We start from the raw sequence: 18,254 nt of genomic DNA on the forward strand, positions 1-18,254 counted from the left end.
GGCAGTAACTGAGCCAAGCTCTGATCAGGGTGCTGAGGAAGATCTCAAAGATGCTGCCCTTGCCACAGCTGCGGCTGCTACTGTTGTTGCCGCAGCAGCAGCGGACGAGGCACCAAAACCGGCTTCAGGCGCCTTACTGGAGTCCTCAGAAGAAGCTGATGCGCCTCACACAGCTGACGAAGAGGTTGAGGCAGTGGAAGCTCCGCCATCTGCCGAGCAGAAGGACCTTGAGGTGGCCGTCTCGGAAGAAGCATTGCCACCGTCTGCTCCTGAAAGCGAGGGGCCTACAATGGTCCAGCCAGACGTAAGCGTGGCCCTCAACCAGACCTCCAAGCCTCGTCCCAGTCGTCGTGACTCTTCCACGCAGACTGACGAGCTCTGGCGACCAAAGACTCCCCTTCCTCGAGACGGCACCTCAGTGCCCGACGCAAATAACGCAGCGCCGCAGAGTGTGGCCCAAGACGGACTCTCGAGAAGTGCAAGCACGCGGAGTGCCAATCAAGCTGAAGAAGTCGTTGCTGCAGCTGGCATTATCCGCGCGGCTGCCGACGCCCTAGGCGACACCAGCGAGCGCGTAGCAGACGTGGTCAAGGATTTAGAGCAGCAACATGGAACCGCTGACACTCCACCGAACGCCAGAGACAGGAGGAGGACTACGGGGGATGCTAACAGCAGACTTCGTACCTCTGCTAACAGGCTCACAGGTGTTGTTGATAGGACTTCTAAGGAGGATAAGGCGTATCCACCGCGCGCCAGGTCAGGCACTCACGGATCACGCTCCAGCAGGCCCAGCACTCGTGATGGCAAGGAAGGCACACCTCGATCACTGCATCGCCACTCTTCTCACAAACACCGCCACGGCCACGAGGGTGATCGCGAGGCTGAGCAGGGAAATCCCCAGACGCCACCGCGCACAGCAGAGAGCGGTCACAGCCATCGGTCCCGAAAGGAGCGCACGCCTCAAGAGCAAGCCGAGCATGACAGACGCAAGGAGGAGCGCCGGCTTGCACGCAAGAAGGAAGAGGAGCGCGAGAAGCTCAAGATTGACTCGCCCTCTGCCGAGTCCAAGGGCAAAGACGGCGACATTTCGCCAGCTGCCGACCGCAGGAGCTCGCGCCGAACTAGCTCTAGCCGGAAGGAGGCCGCATCTTCCGGCCACCCTACCACCCGCACTGAGAGCTCCGCGCCGCCGCCGGCGAGCAAGAAGTTCTTTGACCTCAAGGGTGGCCAGTCAGTCGTCAATACCCCTTTCGGCGGACCCTTGGAAGCTGAGACAGCTCCCAAGGACGCCTCACTCAAGCGCACAGCCACGGCGGCATCCAGCAAAGAGAAGGGAATTCACCGCTCGCTGAGCCAGAGCCACGCCAAGCTTGAGAAAGCCCGCGCGGAAGAGTCTGTTAAAGCAAGCAAGGAGAAGGAGAGGGCCGCGCCTTCAACTCCTAGTACCTCCAACAGCCACGAAGCCAAGGACGAAGGCAAGAGCCGCGATGACAAGCACCGCCGATCAAGGATGGAGAGGCGTGGGTCCCAGCTGAAGGAGGGAGGCCACAAGGAGGAGAAGGAGAAGAAGAAGTCTGGTGGGCTGAAGGGGATGTTCAAGAGGATGTTCTCCTCGTAATCTCATCGGTCAGGTCTCATTCACTGGGAGGGTGGTTCCCCCGTCCCCCTCCCAAAACAAAGGTCGTCTGGAAAAGGGCTTGGTGGGGGCAAACTATGGTGGTGATGGGTGGCCACGGAAAACTTTGCTGGTAGAGGTGGGAAGTGGTTGGTCCAAATCTTCTTTGGGTCTCATTCTTAATCTGTCTACTTATTACTTTCTTTAATTTTTCCCTCGTGGCGAACGACCATCAACATTCACGTGGTATGGGTTTGTGATGCAGGGTTGTGTACCGCTTAGGTATTACTATAGAGTCTTACCAGAGTGCTAAAAACGAAAGAAAAAAGGAGGGCTTGGAGAGCTAAGGAAAGTGGATGGCATGGTGAAAGAAGTGGAAAGGAGGTGAAGCGTATTCAGATAATTTTCACAAACTTGATTTGATTGCATGCATACCCTGAGAGCAGATTCATTCCAATGAATAATTGTTTGTCCCGTCATCAGCCTGCATAATGCTCCTTTCCCCTTTCCCTTACTATCTTGTCTTATCTTTTCGTTTCTCGTTTTCGCATCTGTTCTTCTTTTCTCTCTTTCCTTGCCCTATTCTTGTCACTAGGTTTGTTTTACGTTCTTTATATTTGAGGGGGGGGAGGGGGGGTTGTTTGGCCTACCAACAGACATAGAAGTCGTTTCGTTGATGTCTTGAACAGCCGATAGTCGCGCAACCGTAGGACCTACTTGCATCCGATGCCATGTGGTTACCAGCCCTGGTTACCACAACAGCAATTATTCTTGAGTCTCTGTACTCAAGGCCTGTACTTAGCACCGCTCTTGTCAGCATAAAGCTTGAAAGTACTCTGGCATCTTGGTATTTCGCAGTGGTTCATGACATGATGGGTCTGGGATGTCATTTCAGAAGGCCCAACCTGGACATAGGAATTCTATCTGATAATCGTTTTCTCTCTCAATGCAGGTGGCTTACATCCTGGCCCAAGATTTGGGTCAGGTTGGCTTCCAATGATGAGCACATGCAGACATATCTCATGTAAAGGAGTTTCTTACACGGAAGCAACCATCCTCACGTGGACTTCATGGTTTTAGGCTAAAGGTATATTGAGCCCTGGCTCATATGCCAAGCAGGCATTTAATCTCTCACCCCTCCTTTTTTTCGCCCAGCCTGCCTGAAAAGCTTATGGCACGAGCTCGGTCCTGTGTGAGGTCTGGAGCACTAATCCGCATTGAGCACGGAAGAAAAATATGAGGAACTGTTCAGGATGAAAAGCAGATTCCAGAGAGGCGTACTATGTGGTAAGGGTCAGCGAGAGCCAAGGTGCAGGTTCCCGGTTGAGCGGAAAGTGAGACAGAGCCAAGAAATGGTGATTAAATTGTGGAAGGCCAAATATAAAAAAGGACTCTCTAAACCTCAAAATAACAGGCTGTATACATTTTGCTTCTCACAATCACTGCGTACGAGGATCTACTTGCACATCAACACATACTATCACAATGGTTGCCGTCCTCCTTGCCGCGATGTTGGTGACCGCTGGCCCAGCAGCAGCTCAGCTGAACAGTCTCGCCAAATCCGCGGGCTTGCTGTATTTCGGCACGGCCGTTGATAATCCAAGCCTGAGCAACTCTGCTTACACGGCAATTGCGTTTAACTCGAGCGAGTTTGGTCAAATCACCCCGGCCAATGGCCAGAAGTGGGATTCTGTCGAGCCCTCCAATGGTGTCTTCAGCTACACAAATGGAGATGCTGTCACCACCAAAGCTCGCGCGGCTGGGCAGATCCTAAGGTGCCATAATTTGGTTTGGTATAACCAGCTTCCCAGCTGGGGTGTGTTCTGCTTGAATCCGGTCGTCAATATAAACAATCAATTCGTTTGCTGATACCTGTTCCAGTGTCAAGTGGCTCTTGGACCACCTCGTCCCTAGAAGACGTGATTACAACGCATATCACCAACGAGGTCACTCATGCAAGTCTAGCCAACACGAATAATGTTCCATAGAAAATCAATACTGATAACATGTCACAGTACAAGGGGCAATGCTACGCTTGGGACGTTGTGAACGAGGCCCTGGACGACTCTGGGAACTATCGGACCGACGTCTTCTACAACATCCTCGGGACAAGCTATATTCCCTTTGCCTTTAAGGCGGCGGCGGCTGCCGACTCAGCAGCCAAACTGTACTACAATGACTACAACATCGAGTACAGCGGCGCCAAAGCCACGGCCGCCATCAACATCGTCAAGAACATCCAGTCCTCGGGCGGCCGTATCGACGGTGTGGGCTTGCAAGGCCACTTCATCGTTGGGTCGACCCCTTCCCAATCAACTCTTGTCAGCGCTCTTCAGAGTTTCACGGCCCTTGGTGTTGAGGTGGCGTACACTGAGCTGGATATCAGGCACTCCAGTGTGCCGGCCAGTGCAGCGGCCCAGCAGCAACAAGCAACAGATTATGTGACCGTCGTCAGCGCGTGTCTTTCGGTCGCGAAGTGCGTCGGGGTCACAGTATGGGATTTTGATGACCAGGTAAGCCGAGCATTACCTATCATTGTGGACAAAGTGTTTGGGGAATTGAAGATGCTTTCTCGATATTCCAAGTTGTATTATTGATAAGAGGTTCTTCATTTATAGTACTCGTGGGTACCATCGACCTTCTCAGGCCAAGGAGAGGCCGATTTGTGGTCATCCAACCTAGTCAAGAAGCCAGCCTACACGAGTATCGCAAGTTTCCTCAAGAGTGCCGCGGCAACTGCACCGGCATCGGCCACAGCTGCTACTTCTACAATCACGACTCGTGAGTCTTTGACTTTTCATCGGCCACACTTGGTGTAACAATGCTGACTTTGGTAAAAGTCGTCACGACACCTTCGCCTTCGACTACGGCCGCACCAACTACTACTGCGGGTGTCGGAGGTAATGGCCATTACTCACAGGTAATTCTTGTTATGCAATTATGTTGTTCTTGAGACATATCAATCGCTGACAATTTCTAGTGTGGTGGACAAGGATTTGCGGGCACGCCAGGCTGTGCCTCTCCTTACGCTTGCTCAACAATTAACGCTTATTATGCTCAGTGTTTGTGATCTATTTGTACTGCCGCAGGAGTGCTGAAAATTCGTACGCGATTGGGAATATGTACATAGATATATAGCAAGCAGTCCGTGTACGCTCAGACAATCGGCTGGCGTTGAATACAGTCTGTTGTGATCAGCAGCTGATTATCAATGCTTGGACATCTACTGGCTTCATTCGACCTTCGCGTCGCAGTCCTTGTATGACTTTAGCTTGAAGAGCCTCTTCGCATTCTCCCTCCCAATCTTGGCCTTGTCAGTGAGATTCAGCTCGGTATTATCAAACCAGGTGCAGGCAGGCTCGAATTTCTCAAACGGGTAGTCCACAGAGAACATGATCCTGTCGGCTCCGACCTCATTCATGCAGAAGTTGAGGGTGGAAGACGAGAAATGGCCACTCGTTGTGATCCAGATATTCTCGTTGAAGTAGTCCCGGATCGTCTTCTTGCAGCTGAGACCAAGGGGCTTCTTGACGTCCTCGAACCAGTGGTTGATGCGCCACATGTCGAAGGGGATGTGCTCGCCGAGGTGGCCCAGGATGACCTGGAGCTTAGGGTGGCGGTCGAAGACGCCGTTGGTGACCATGCCCAGCGTGTGGAGGCCTACGCCCTGCGCAAAGGATAGGGGCGGGCCGATCAGCCACGAGCGATCTTTCCAGAGCTTCTCGTGGACGATGCCCGTTGGGTTTCGGGGGTGCAGGTATAGAGGCACGTCGAGTTCGGTGCATGTCTGCCAGAAGACGTCCCACTCGGGCTGGTCGTAGAAGATGTAGCCCTCGCCGTCCTCGCCGCAGCGCTGGGTGTCATTGACCAAGGCGCCCTTGAAGCCGTACTTGGTGACACAGCGCCTCAGCTCATCGGCGGCCTCTTGTGGATTGTGCATTGAAAGCGACCTAATGGATTGTGTTGTTGTCAGTACGAGTTCTTGCCGGGGCAGACATGGAATGGGGCGAGAAAGAGAATAACTGACGCAAAGCTGCCTAAACGATCCTCGTGTCCTTTGATCTTGCTCGCGACATAGTCGTTGATCTCAACTGCTAGTGCCTGCGCCTCCTTGGGATCTGTGATATTTTGAACACCGGGTGCAGTATAGGAGAGGATTGTGTAGCCAACTCCGTACTTTTCGGCATGCTTAATGCGGATATCTGTGATGTCCATGATCTCCTCAAGGTGCTTGTCCGGTTCAGTGCTGAACATGCCCGCCCACCAGCGGGCGGTTTCAGAGAAGCGTGGGAGGTCAAAAGCCTCTTCAAGAATAACCTTGCCGAGCATGATGTGTTCGATATTGTCAAGTTATGATGGTTCTTTTTCGCAAGTGTACGAAGTAGATTGAAAGTCTTGGAGCACTATCAGGTATTTATTCCTGGCTTTGATTTGAGAGATCAAGATTTCGCCTGAAGATTGATGATTATGGGAGTTTAAATATCCGATGCATATTGACTGTTACCCGGAGGACTATTACACCTTTGTACATTTCCGGAGTCAGGAAGTCCTTCGCTGTCTTCTCGCGCAAAAACAACCGACACCCCGCATTCAAGTCGTTAAAGTGGATGCCACTGCCTGGTTAGGATGGTGATCATGTTTCCTCAGTATAAAGGTGATGTGTATTGCTGTAGCCGCCTTCACATCGAACGAGCGGCCCGCCCACCCCAGCCAGAGAGAACCCACATCCGCTGGGCGGTACTTAGTGGACTGGATGCTTGGAACGGCGCCGTCTAGGCTCGCTTCTCGGAACATTCCAGCAGAAGATTGACCTTGTAATCCCGGTGCATATTTGTTAATTCCATAAATCCGTTCCTTCACTGGAGACTGGGCTGCAGTAGATCATCTTGTTGAAAGAATCATGTATAGTGCTGGGTGATGCTCCCTCCTCCTCATGTTCTTTCCGCGTCTTTTTTGGATTGCATACTTGACAACAACAAGCCGCCACAGCTACTATATACAAACAGATGAACTTTCAGATGCAGTACCAAAGAAGCATACTATTGTGTCAAGTATGGGTTGTAAGGTGACCCAAAACTATGGATGCTGAGACATCGTTACTCTTCGAAGCATGTCACAAAGTAGACAAAAGAAAGTAGGCAAGTAGACTGACATGTCACTTGCATGTTTCAATCTTGATGAACTCTTGCGTCTACTCCAGAGAGCCAAACTGTGTAAATTGGCAACAAAAGGGAACATCAGTGGACATGTTGTACAGAACACAGGAATCTTTGATGGCAAAAGGCTCTACTCGGACTCGAACCAAGGACCTTGGGATCTGCAATCCCACGCTATAACCGCTTAGCTATAGGGCCAAATTGAGTTGATTCCCGCTCTAAAATGGGTGCATATATTCTACAATTCACAGTTGTGGTCTGGACTTACTCGAGCAGTGTTGATACTGACCTACCCTAACCCTGAAGTACCACGAGGAGCAGACAGTGAAGTTCATGTCTAGAAGTGATCCAGGACATTCACTTTTTGGGATATAGATATGGTATACATTCTATTATCAAAGAAGACCATCTTTGAATTGTACACAATGTCGAGTGGTTTGTTCGCACTGTTTTGGCTGGGTGAACTTGGCCTCTTTAGGGGACATCCGATGCCCACTGCATGCATCCGGGTTCTTACCCGAGATGCTGAAGTCCACCTAAAGCAATGCCCATGCAACTTTCTATACCGCCAATGTATTCATGGCTGCAAATTGCCAGCACAAGAAACTGTCAATTGACCAGGCCTATGGGGAGTATAGATGTGATTTATGTCTGTTACATGAGTGATCTAGCAGGCTTTGTCGAGCTGCTGCAAAAATTCACCTGCCTACTTAAGTGGTTGGGCATTTCCACTTGATGCATCCAATCCAGCCAGCCTTTATTCAACTCTATACACGCTGCTAATGAATAGTCTCCAGGATATGGGCAAAACTGCACCAACGAAGAGGCTAAACGAGAATCTGGGGAAATCGTGGGGGCATCCGCCTCAGGCCGCTCGGGGGACAGACGGTAAGAAGTACATCATCCGATACTACTAATGCGGCACTTCGTAGCGAATAGCGTACCGCGAATTTACAAAGGGTGGCCTTGGACAAGGGCATCTTGGCCCCTGGTGCGAAATGCCGAGAACGACCTGTAAGCCACTGTTATTTGGGGTACGGATACTTACACACTGCCTTTGCCCAACCGTAACTGCTCCTTGCATGGTCCAAAACTTATTTCACTGCCCCTCATCCGTTGCTATATGAATACTCTCATCTGGGTACTCGACCCGATTCACTCATCAACTTTATTGTCATTTATTCTTATTCCACACCATTTCACTGTCATCCACATCCACATCCTCTTTCTCTTGCTCTTGCGTCGAACCCAGCTTGCGCGAGACCCCTCATCATCTCTATCATCATGTCCACCACACAGAACAGCAACAGCACAAACGGCGCAGGCGTCGGTGCAAAGAAGCCCCAGTATGACCCGACCTTCACAGACAGCGTGATCGCAGCCACTGGACCCAAGGCAACCCCGCGCATGCGGCAGGTGATGGCTTCGATGATCCGTCACGTGCATGACTTTGCCCGCGAGAACGACATCACCGTGTCCGAGTGGATGCAAGGCGTAGAGATGCTCAACTGGGCCGGGCAGATGTCCAACGACCGGCGCAACGAGACACAGCTCTTGTGCGACGTCATCGGGCTCGAGTCGCTGGTCGACGAGATCACCAACAAGCTGCTGGTCGGGGCCGATTACGAGAGCACCAAGTCGGCCATCCTGGGGCCCTTTTTCAGGAAGGACACCCCGCCTACCGAGAACGACGCCAGCATCATCAAGACCATGCCGCCGGACGGCGAGGTCACGTTTATGCACGGGATTGTCACGGATGCTGCCACGGGTGCGCCCATCGAGGGGGTCAAGGTGGATATCTGGCAGTGTTCCACCAACGGCTTGTACGAGCAACAGGACCCGGACCAGGCCGAGTTCAACCTGAGAGGGAACTTCACCACGGATAAGAATGGATATTATGGCCTGTACTGCATTCGGCCTGTGCCTTACCCGGTCCCCTTTGATGGTGCGTCGTATTCATTTTTCGTTACCTTGTTAGTGGAGTGAGAAGATCAATTGTGAATACTGATGCCGGCATTTTCAGGGCCCGCCGGAAAATTGCTGCAGCTGCTGGACCGTCATCCATACCGACCGGCTCACATTCATATCATGGTAAATGCTTCCTCCTGTTCCTCTCTTCCTCTAATTCTGAAACTGACGGTCATCGTCAAGGCTGGCAATGACAAGTACACCCCCTTGGTCACACAGATATTTGACAGGACGACCCAGTATCTGGAGAACGACTCGGTGTTCGCTGTCAAGGATGACCTGGTTGTTGACTTCAAGACTGTCACTGGGAACCCCAAGGCTTCTCTAGAGCTGGAGTATAATATCCGCCTTGCTGTAGCAAAGTCGTAATGATGAGTTGGGAGCGTGTTGAAACTGTCCGTATAACACTGCACTCGGGATGTATGTACTTTTTTGCTGCTTTCACAACCTACTTAGCGATGATTTACTTCATGTTGTCTGCATCACAAGTGTTGTCAAAACTCTACATGCAGCGTGCCAATCAAGTGCTCTACTTTCTCCTCGTAGCTCATACCTTGAGGGGCTCATCTCATGATCGATGAAAAAGGAATGCACCGTCAGTTAATAATTTGCTGATGTGAAAATTTATTTCGAGATAATATTGATGTAAGGTCGACCGTTGTAACAATATTTAGACTCATTAGATCATTCTCATTCGGCTGCGAACTGCTCTAGAAATGGCTTGCTATACGTCCAAGAGTACTTTACCGTAGCGCTTATTCTAGCAACGACATGATGATATACACGAAAATGAATTTGAAAACAAACCAAAGCATATTCAAAAACTGCAATGCTGCCTACTGAAACGATCTATGCCTTCACCGGGTGATGACGCTTCCACTCATCCAACAGACCAGCAAAGTCAGGAGGGGTATACGGCTCCACCAGTTCCTTGACATACGAAGGCTTTCGATAGATCCTCAGCCCCATATCCTTCATCAACATATTCACATAGGGCAGTCCTTCAAAGACAAAGTCCGGCAGGCTGGCACCATAGCCACACGGGAACCGCCATTTACCCCACTGCGTGTGCAGCATAACTTCCTGCGTAACCTCGTCTGGGGTCTGCGCAATCCTGTCCAGCTTGCCATCCAGGAACGCGGTGATCCAGACAGCCTGGACGGTGGCGCAGACGGCCGTGTTGACGGTCGATATCATGCCCGAGAAGGCGAGGTTTCTCGACTGCAGCATGGTGGAGGGGACGATGAAGCGGTAGTTCCTCAGCGGGTCGGCCTCCTTGGGCTCGAAGCGCAGCTGCGGCTGGTCCTTGAGGCGGGGGAACATGGTCAGTACATCGCTGTCGGCCTTGGCGTTGAGCGCGAGCCTGTTGGCCTCGACAACTGCCGAGGCCAGCCCGAGGCCAGCCTCGTCCAGACCGCTGATCTTCATGGACTCCTTCTTCCAGCCTGTCGAGCACACGATGCCGTCGGTCTCGAGGACCTCTCCAGAAGCCAGGACAGCCCTGCCCGGCTCCAGATGGTCGATATTGTCAATATGCACCCTGATCCGGCCCTCCTTCACCAGGTCGAAGATGGGCGTGTCGTAGTTGAGAATGCTCAGCCCGCTCGCGATCCAGAAGGCAGAGTTCCACGGCTTCAGCTTGGCCAGCTCCGGGTGGGCGTCGTAGCGGATGGCATCCAGCACATCGCCCTGCAGGACCTTCCAAAAGGTATCCACCACGAACCTGCCCACCCTCGTCCCGTGCAGAAGGTTCCTGATGCGCCCGTAGCCGTCCTCGCCGCCCCAGGGACAAGGGCTGAACCACGTCAGCAGGCGCACGTTGAATATCGTGTCCAGCCTGCGCTTCAAGGGGGTGACAAAGGGTGGTGCGATCCACACGGGGCCGTGGCCGTTGGGCCGGATGACGAGGTCGACGGTGGCGCCGTCCTGGGCGAGGGCGTAGGCCACGTCGTAGGCGGACTTGGCGCCTCCGACCACGATGGCCTTCTTTGCTTGTTTCAGCTCCGAAGCCCGCCGGCAAAAGTCCTTGGCGTGGAAGAGAGGCCGACCAAATGTCTCGGCGCCGGCGTATTGAGGGAAATTGGGAGTCGAGGTGAGGCCCGTGGCGAGGATGAGCTTCTTGGTAGTCAGAATGCGTTGTTTTTGCTTCTGCTGTGCATTGATGTTGCTGAGGCTGGTCACGGTGAGTGCCCAGCCTGTGATGTCGCCAGATGTATCATCAGAAGAAGAAGACCGCAGTGCCTTGACGTCGTCGACCTTGGAATGAAATTGTGTCCTCTCCAGCACGCCAAATTTCCTCGCAAAGTCCGTCAGGTATCTGTGCAGCACGGCGCCAGGGATGTGGCCCCCTTGCTTGACGCCGTAGATGTCCTCGGACATGGGGAAATCCGGATACTCATAAGAGCCGATCATGTTGTTGGACTTGAGCCCTGGGTAGAGACGAGCTTCTGACCAGGTTCCACCGCAGCTCTCGGCGGATTCCAGCACGGCGATGCGCTCGTGTGGATGTGTCTCGATGTAAGCCCTGGCTGCCGCGAGGCCAAACCAGCCTTGAGGAAGCAAGAGAGATTGATTAGTCTATATCATCTAAGGATCTTATTCACTTCATGGCCCAACTTACCAGCCCCGACCACGATCATGTCATATGTTTCCTCTGCCATGTTGCTCGTCGTAGCCCAGGCAGCCAAGGAAAAGTCTTTTGCTTCTCTTTGGTTGGCGTCGTCAGAAAATAGAAATGAAAAGTCGCGTGAGCAAGTACTGATTCTGTCCACACAGACACGCACAGAGATATACAATCAAGTAAACCGATTATGTGATCAGGGTCATATGTAGCAATCGATACAGTAATAATAACTCCAGAGTCCTCCTCCTTGCTTTTCGAACCCGTGTGTCTTTCTCTCCTTTATGGATTCATTTGAAAGTGCCACACGAATCGGGGCTTGGCGGGCGGGCGGCGGCTGACGAACACTCGTAACGCAAGATACAGGATTGTTGATAGCAAGGGAACACAACCGACGGCGCGTTATCTCTTTCCCCTCGGCATATAAGGAAAATGTAGACTAAAAGTAATTGTTGATGAAGCGCTGCTGGCCAAGAGACGGCTAAGAGATTCAGTGCATGTGCCGTGTGGCCATTCTCAAATAAGCTTGGGTCCGTCTTATCTTGCCTGTTAAGTCTGCTATAGTGTAGTTTAGTATTCATAAGGGGTTCTTCACACTATATACTTAACAGCCCCCAAGACCCCAAGACCCGGTGTGCAGGGCAACCCGGGCCGTGTTCATGGCGGGGAAGAGGCCTAAACTGACTTGGGATTGCGGGGTGGCACAGGCGGCCCAGGTGGCACAGCGCGAGCTGAAATTAGGGGACAAAATGCGTGGCGGGTGTTTTTTGTTTTCTTCTTTGGTCCTGGTGTCGGCTGTTGCACCTTGCACTGCTGCTGCTGCTGCTGTGTGACAGGCTGCTGCAAGCTGAGGAAGGTTTGGTACAGTCACTATTGAACATGGGGAAAACGTCGCGAGAACCACAAATGAGTGTCGATTAGTGGTCATAGGAGGTCATGATCTTAAGAAGTCGTGATCTTTAGAGTCTTGAATTTTGAGAAACTTCTCTATGCAATGACCTACTGAATTGAAATTGGGTGTAGTAAGAAGGACAGGAAACAACCGATCGCCAGCGGCCACTCGGAGGGACTTAGGGTCAGGCTGTTGGTTTCAACCATACAGCATACACACTTCTTCTGCCCACTACTCGTAGCTGATGACTCCATCAATAGTACCGACATGCAACCCGCCCGTGATCTGAATATCCGCGGCAGTAGTAAAGCGGCTCGCATCGCTCAGCAGGTACACCACAGCCCCTGTCAGATCATTCTGCGTGCTGAGCCTCTGCATCGGCGGAGCCAGCCACATCTGATCCCCTTCCCTCTTGCTCTTCATCTCCCGGACCGTCCTCGTCATGTCTGAGTCCACAAACCCAGGCGAGATGGTGTTCACCCGGATCTTGTGCGGGGCGAGCTCGACGGCCAGCGCCTTGGACAGCATCAGCACGCCTCCCTTGCTGGCGTTGTATGCGGCCATCCGGTAGCCCGGAAGGGCGATGTGGCTTGACTGCGAGGCGATGAGAACGATGCTGCCTCCTCTGCCTTGGGACAGCATCTGCTTTGCAGCCAGTTGGGCGGCGAAGAATGTGCCTCTGACCTGTTTGTTTGTTTGTTTGTTTTTCTTCTCAGCGATTACATTCGCTCACAGTGATAAATGGAAATCGGTGAATTTGAAAACTCACGTTGATCTCCTGTATCCTCGTAAACTCCTCCCACGTCTGTTCGATAAAGGGCTTGTCAATGGCAATCCCCGCTGCAGGCACCAACCCATCAAGGGATCCAAGCTCCTTGATGGCCGCAGCGAACGCCGAGTTGAGGCTTTCCTGCTTGGTCACATCTGTTCGTATATAAATTGTCTTGGCTCCAAACTTCTGGCTCAGGTTGGCCCACTCCTTCTCGTCCACGGGCTTCTCCTGGATGTCCAGCACGGCCACGTTCCCGCCCATTTCGCAGATGGCCCTCGTCACGGCAAAGCCGATCCCCTGGGCGCCGCCTGTCACGACGTAGTTCTGCCCTCGCAGCTCGAACATGGGGCGGACATCTTCTAGGGTATCCGCCATCTTGACGAGATCTTTGCATACAGATATTTGGAAGGAGGAAAAAGGAAAGGAAAGGGAGAGTTATAGTATGTAAAATATCAACGAGTGAAATCTGAGGAAGAGTCTGGGTTGGGAAAGTGAAGCTTGTCGTCATGCGAAGGGCAGACCTGAACGATGGAAGAGCTGTGGGAGAAAATAATTACCTTCTCAGTGGATACTTTTACTGGCGCTCGCAGCGGATCCTCTCAACGGCGGCTAAGACACCTAGTTACAGAGGCATTTCACTGAAAAATCGCTCTTACTTACACGTTTTGCTATCAAACTCTCTTGGCGAATGTAGTGCGCAATAGCCCTCTTTGGTCTCTGCCGCCAACGGGGCGGGGCCGAGACCATCTCCGCACCGTTCATGACGTTCCGATAAGCTGCATCGCTGCACCAAAATACTTAGCGAGGGGAGATAGCGGCAATGTACAGTCCTTTCTATCACGTCACAAGAGGCGGAGGCCAGTAAGTGATTTGTCAAGTCAGCCAGTCAGTTGGTCTTTAGCACACCAAGAGAAAAAGCCCTTGTGTTGTAGGGAAGTGCAATAGTAGACTCGAACAGTTGCGGCTGGAGGTCAACATTTATATTACTGTCTCTAGAACATCAGCACGATTTTCATCTTACAGTATCACATTTACAGAATTTACGGCAGCATTACCCCTCGCTCACTCCACAATCGTTCCGCCATGTTTAACGACATCACCAAACCCCCGCCTCCGCTGCCGAGCCCCGTTCTCACCGAGGTCGTACCTGGCGTGTCACTCCTCAGGCCTCTGAGTCGCCGTGGCAAAGGCCCTGGCATGATAGTCCTCACGTCCGACCATGATGATCCTCTTGCTATCATTGAAGGCGTCCCCTCTCCTATGGTGAAATGGGCAGAGGAAGGATACACCGTCCTTGGGATCCAGGCCAGCGCCTTCTTGACTGCGGACAAGGGCGAGCTCATCAGATCTGCTGTGGAGACCCTGAAGGACTGCGACAAGTGTGAGCCCAAGGACAAGGTCGGGCTGGTTGGTGAGTTATTTGCACACACACAAAGGCCATCGAGACAGCATCAAATGTTGACATGTGTGACAATAAGTATATGAGCCTGAACTGTGGATCATGACGGCCCCGACTCTCTCAGCCCACTCTTGCATCGTCGCCGCTGCCGTGTATGCAGACGCTCCCAACGAGACTTTGTCATCGTCAAAGGCTCTTGACGAGGTCTCAATACCGGTGGTTCGCCATCTCGCAGGCAAAGGCACAGCGCCCCCGACCAGGTCGGACATGCTGAAGGAGTATTTTTACCCCGACGTTGCCTCCTACAAGTTCGCCACGCCTTTTCAGGATTCGTTTCACTACAATACCGAAAATGTCTCGCATACCCGTAACTTGACACTCTTGAAGGAGAAGATGGGCGGCCCCTTCTTCGATCTCGAGACGATCTGGGAGGAGCACTGTTATTATGAGTTTGCTGACCGGAGTATGGAGCACACCATGGTAGGCCACTTGCTTATCCATGGCGATCCTCGATCATCCAATGAGCCGTCTTCGAGGATGCCACATTTGGCCCCCTTTCCCAGGAGCGCTTGATTTGACTGACAATCCAACAGAGCACGATGGTACAAGAGCCGTACGTGAACCATGTGCCAACGGTAAGACAATTTCACACAGCTCTGGGCCGAACAAGTAACTCTCGGAAAGGCTGACGAGATATATTTTAGATGACTGGTGGCATCGGACGCCAGAAATTATCCCATTTCTACCAACATGACTTCATTTTCAATAATTCTGCCGACACTGAGCTTGAGCTCATCAGTCGAACAATGGGTATTGACCGGATCGTGGATGAGTTCATCTTCAAATTTACACATGATCAGGTGATTGACTGGATGTACGTCAATGACCCTCATCTCTTCAAACGTCAAACGTGTATACCAAACTCATGGTGCTGAGCTGATCAATGTAATGAATGGCGCATGCAGTCTACCTGGGATCCCTCCTACAAACAAGAAGGTCGAGGTTCCTTTTGTGGCCGTGGTTAATATCCGCGGTGACCGGCTGTACCACGAGCATATCAGCTGGGACCAAGGCAGTGTCCTGCGACAGCTAGGTCTCCTCCCCGAGTACCTCCCTTTCCCGTATCCATTGCCAGGCGAAAGTGACACAACGACGGCTGGCAAGAGCATCGAATTTCGTCTTCCGGTTGCTGGACGTGAGGTTGCCGACAAAATGAGAGATCGCAACTCGGTGCCGTCCAACGAGATGTTTGCATTCAAGGCCCGCCAGGTCTAAACTGGCCGTGTATGTCTTTGTCTCTCTGGTTGGCTACTTGTATAGCGTCTACGTAATTTCTGCATATTGGAATCTAATTTGGGAGCCTTTTTTGCGCCACAATATAATAATGATCTTCCGGCCCACAATCCGCATCTGGCGGCGGTACATGTCTAGCCGTCCGTGTGAACTTGACCTCGAACCCCAGTCCTGCGAGCATCGCATCCCATCCCTGCCTCGTGAACAAGGTGTAGTAGTTGTCCCTGCTCATGAACCGCTCACGGATCCCTCGAGCACACAGTCCATCAGCATCGTACGTGCCCCCTCGGCCCTCTGGGTCCAGATCCTCCGCGGCCATCGTGCAGATGCAGAGAAGCCCGCCCGGTTTCAACCACCTGCTCCACTTGGCCATCAGCCCTTCGATCTCCTCCCGGCTGAGCACAAACAGCGACAGGATGTTGAACACGGCGTCGAACGCCACCTCGGCGTCGGGAGGCTCAAAGGCGCGCATATCTGCGACGTGGAATTTCCCGCTCGGGACTGCCTTTGTGATCAGTGTGATCATGGCCTTGGACACGTCGATGCCTGTGACTTTGTGTCCGGCTGCTGCGAGGGATAGAGCCACAGGCTTGCCTGTGCCACAGCCCGCATCGAAGACTTGAGAACATGGCGGAAGCAGGGGGATTATGTAGTCCAGGAAGGCGAGTAAGCCCTGGTTGCTGCTGAACCCCTTTTCGTATTGGAGGGCCAAGTCCACGGATGGATAGAAAGATGTGTCCAGATTCACCATGGCGTGTGATGCTTGTTAGCCCAAAGCTCACTGCTTGGGACCGACTTTGCAATGTAAATATGTTCAACGAAAGTGGTCTGAGCTGTAAACGACTTCCTGTTCGCTGATTCATGCTTTTATTAGTTGCCAAATCGTCAGGGGAAAACCTCCGCAACATCTTTGTGGGGGCTTCCCAAGACAACGCACAGTCTCTACACTTGCATACTCTCATGATCAAAGACCCACAGCCAAAAAATGCAGTGTAATTGCACCATATTGTCGGAAAATGTTGTACGATTCTAACTATAAGCGTCAAACCCAGGGGGTCCGGAGATCCGTAACTGCAGCAAGCTAAGTTGTTTCTATTGGGTTTCGCAGGGGTTTGAAGACGCATCGCCTGCTTCCCCGGAGGCATCATCCTACTCATGTCCCAAAGTAACTTAAAGCACGTCGGGGCGCAATGAGTAGTTTCTCTGCGCGCCGGCGGTGAAGACGTAATTACAGCACTTAGTTGCATTGATACTATTATCCCATGACGTACGATGGACCGGCAAAGGTTACAATTTCCAGCAGAGCGTTTTTTTAGGGTTGGATATTTGCACTACATTCTTAATTGCTTTACGTATTATACTCGGCTTCTTATTGCCGTATAATATCATAATAATGAAGTCAGCACTTAACAGTTGAACAACCCTCTTGACAACTGACTAGTTCACGATGGCCAGCATGAACCCGTCCACAATGAAGTCAGAATAGTCCTTGTGACTCGAGGCGGTCTGGATCAGCGTCGCCGTCACCCTCTCGTCCTTGCCCACCTTGACAGCCATCGCAACCTTCTCCAGATCCTTGCCTTCATCAATCTTCTCCCGCATCTCCCTGACCACATTGTCCACGTAGATACACCCCTTCTTCCGCGTCAGCTTGACAGCCAGGTCAAAGTACTCCCACTGCTCTTCCCAGTCCGCATCGATAAAGATCATATCAAACACCCGCCCCTCTTCGAGCAGCCTCGGCATGACGTCCAGCGCCGACCCCAGAATCACTTCCACCTCGCCCCGCGGGATGCCCTTGACGTTCTCGAGGGCCACGTCCCTGTGCTTCGGGTCGAGTTCGATGCTGGTCACCTTGCATCCAGCTTGCTCGGCCAGCCACAGCGTGCTGTAGCCCCCGAGCGTCCCGATCTCGAGCACTGTTTTGGCCCCGATCAGCTGCGCCTGGATCGCGAGGTACTGGCCCTGCAGAGGCGAGATGTTGATCGCGGGCATCCCCGCCGCGCTGGTGTTGCGGATGGCATCGTCGCGCCGCTGATTGGGGCGGATGAGGCTCTGCACGGCCACGTCGTCGATGGTTCGGGTTGCCGTGAGCACGGAGACGTTGTTATCTGTAGTCTCGGCCATGGTGACTTGAGTTCCTTTCGCTTGTGTGAGAATGGTAATGTGAAAATGGTATAGAAGTGTTTGATGGAGAAGGTGAATTAGGCGAAGATGAAAAGTGCCTTTGCTAAAAGACACAGGCCAGCACTCTCTCTGGGAGATGAGGATAAAGGAACTTGCTGGACAGAGACGCACGACATGTGTAAAGTTTATATATTCATACGCACTCTCTCGCTCCCCAAAGTGACAAATCTTTCAACGTTATAATCATCAGGCTGATCTTCTATAGCGCAGAGACGCGGCATGTATTGGCCCGTATTATCACCGAGACCCGAGGCGTGAGGGGGAGCAAATCTGCCCCGGACGAGTCAACTGTGATGATGACCGAGGGACGACCGGAGCTCGGAGTCCCATTCTTCAAAGAGACAACAAGTGC

The 18,254-nt window shown here is 52.3% G+C and overlaps 8 protein-coding genes and 1 non-coding gene across 9 annotated transcripts; 3 read left to right on the forward strand and 6 right to left on the reverse strand.

The window, feature by feature from the left end:
- Nucleotides 1-3,100: 3,100 nt before the first annotated feature.
- M406DRAFT_342896 (glycoside hydrolase family 10 /Carbohydrate-binding module family 1) lies at nucleotides 3,101-4,685 on the forward strand (the record flags this gene model as incomplete). The annotated part of the gene is made up of 6 exons (XM_040921811.1): nucleotides 3,101-3,431; nucleotides 3,497-3,570; nucleotides 3,631-4,128; nucleotides 4,234-4,396; nucleotides 4,456-4,535; nucleotides 4,596-4,685. The coding sequence occupies 6 exons, from the start codon at nucleotides 3,101-3,103 to the stop codon at nucleotides 4,683-4,685; spliced, it is 1,236 nt and encodes a 411-aa protein (XP_040771673.1).
- A 162-nt stretch (nucleotides 4,686-4,847) lies between these two features.
- Nucleotides 4,848-5,944, reverse strand: M406DRAFT_334322 (amidohydrolase 2; the record flags this gene model as incomplete). The annotated part of the gene is made up of 2 exons (XM_040920926.1): nucleotides 4,848-5,565; nucleotides 5,643-5,944. The coding sequence occupies 2 exons, from the start codon at nucleotides 5,942-5,944 to the stop codon at nucleotides 4,848-4,850; spliced, it is 1,020 nt and encodes a 339-aa protein (XP_040771674.1).
- A 952-nt stretch (nucleotides 5,945-6,896) lies between these two features.
- Nucleotides 6,897-6,969, reverse strand: M406DRAFT_t115. The gene has a single exon. It is a non-coding gene; the product is annotated as a tRNA-Cys (tRNA).
- Nucleotides 6,970-8,055: 1,086 nt separating this feature from the next.
- M406DRAFT_353502 (aromatic compound dioxygenase) lies at nucleotides 8,056-9,280 on the forward strand (the record flags this gene model as incomplete). Its single annotated transcript, XM_040922771.1, has 3 exons — nucleotides 8,056-8,716; nucleotides 8,795-8,862; nucleotides 8,923-9,280. 3 exons carry the CDS (start codon nucleotides 8,056-8,058, stop codon nucleotides 9,106-9,108), a joined length of 915 nt encoding a protein of 304 aa, XP_040771675.1. The 3' UTR covers nucleotides 9,109-9,280.
- A 308-nt stretch (nucleotides 9,281-9,588) lies between these two features.
- M406DRAFT_63876 (uncharacterized protein) lies at nucleotides 9,589-11,399 on the reverse strand (the record flags this gene model as incomplete). The annotated part of the gene is made up of 2 exons (XM_040924856.1): nucleotides 9,589-11,288; nucleotides 11,360-11,399. 2 exons carry the CDS (start codon nucleotides 11,397-11,399, stop codon nucleotides 9,589-9,591), a joined length of 1,740 nt encoding a protein of 579 aa, XP_040771676.1.
- A 911-nt stretch (nucleotides 11,400-12,310) lies between these two features.
- M406DRAFT_358311 (NAD(P)-binding protein) lies at nucleotides 12,311-13,449 on the reverse strand. Its single transcript, XM_040923861.1, has 2 exons — nucleotides 13,021-13,449; nucleotides 12,311-12,935 (listed from the first exon to the last, which is right to left on the reverse strand). The coding sequence occupies exons 1-2, from the start codon at nucleotides 13,396-13,398 to the stop codon at nucleotides 12,483-12,485; spliced, it is 831 nt and encodes a 276-aa protein (XP_040771677.1). The 5' UTR covers nucleotides 13,399-13,449; the 3' UTR covers nucleotides 12,311-12,482.
- Nucleotides 13,450-13,992: 543 nt separating this feature from the next.
- Nucleotides 13,993-15,817, forward strand: M406DRAFT_282494 (uncharacterized protein). Its single transcript, XM_040918482.1, has 5 exons — nucleotides 13,993-14,434; nucleotides 14,502-14,902; nucleotides 15,016-15,057; nucleotides 15,127-15,296; nucleotides 15,388-15,817. The coding sequence occupies exons 1-5, from the start codon at nucleotides 14,107-14,109 to the stop codon at nucleotides 15,695-15,697; spliced, it is 1,251 nt and encodes a 416-aa protein (XP_040771678.1). The 5' UTR covers nucleotides 13,993-14,106; the 3' UTR covers nucleotides 15,698-15,817.
- On the reverse strand, nucleotides 15,786-16,427 carry M406DRAFT_28285 (uncharacterized protein; the record flags this gene model as incomplete). Its single annotated transcript, XM_040918492.1, has 1 exon — nucleotides 15,786-16,427. A coding segment is annotated over one exon (642 nt), but the record flags the coding sequence as incomplete, so codon positions are not given.
- A 593-nt stretch (nucleotides 16,428-17,020) lies between these two features.
- On the reverse strand, nucleotides 17,021-17,990 carry M406DRAFT_358313 (S-adenosyl-L-methionine-dependent methyltransferase). Its single transcript, XM_040923862.1, has one exon. It carries the CDS (start codon nucleotides 17,840-17,842, stop codon nucleotides 17,153-17,155), a length of 690 nt encoding a protein of 229 aa, XP_040771680.1. The 5' UTR covers nucleotides 17,843-17,990; the 3' UTR covers nucleotides 17,021-17,152.
- Nucleotides 17,991-18,254: the final 264 nt, after the last annotated feature.

Source organism: Cryphonectria parasitica (assembly GCF_011745365.1).
Source record: "Cryphonectria parasitica EP155 unplaced genomic scaffold M406scaffold_9, whole genome shotgun sequence".
Taxonomy (NCBI): Eukaryota; Fungi; Ascomycota; class Sordariomycetes; order Diaporthales; family Cryphonectriaceae; genus Cryphonectria; species Cryphonectria parasitica.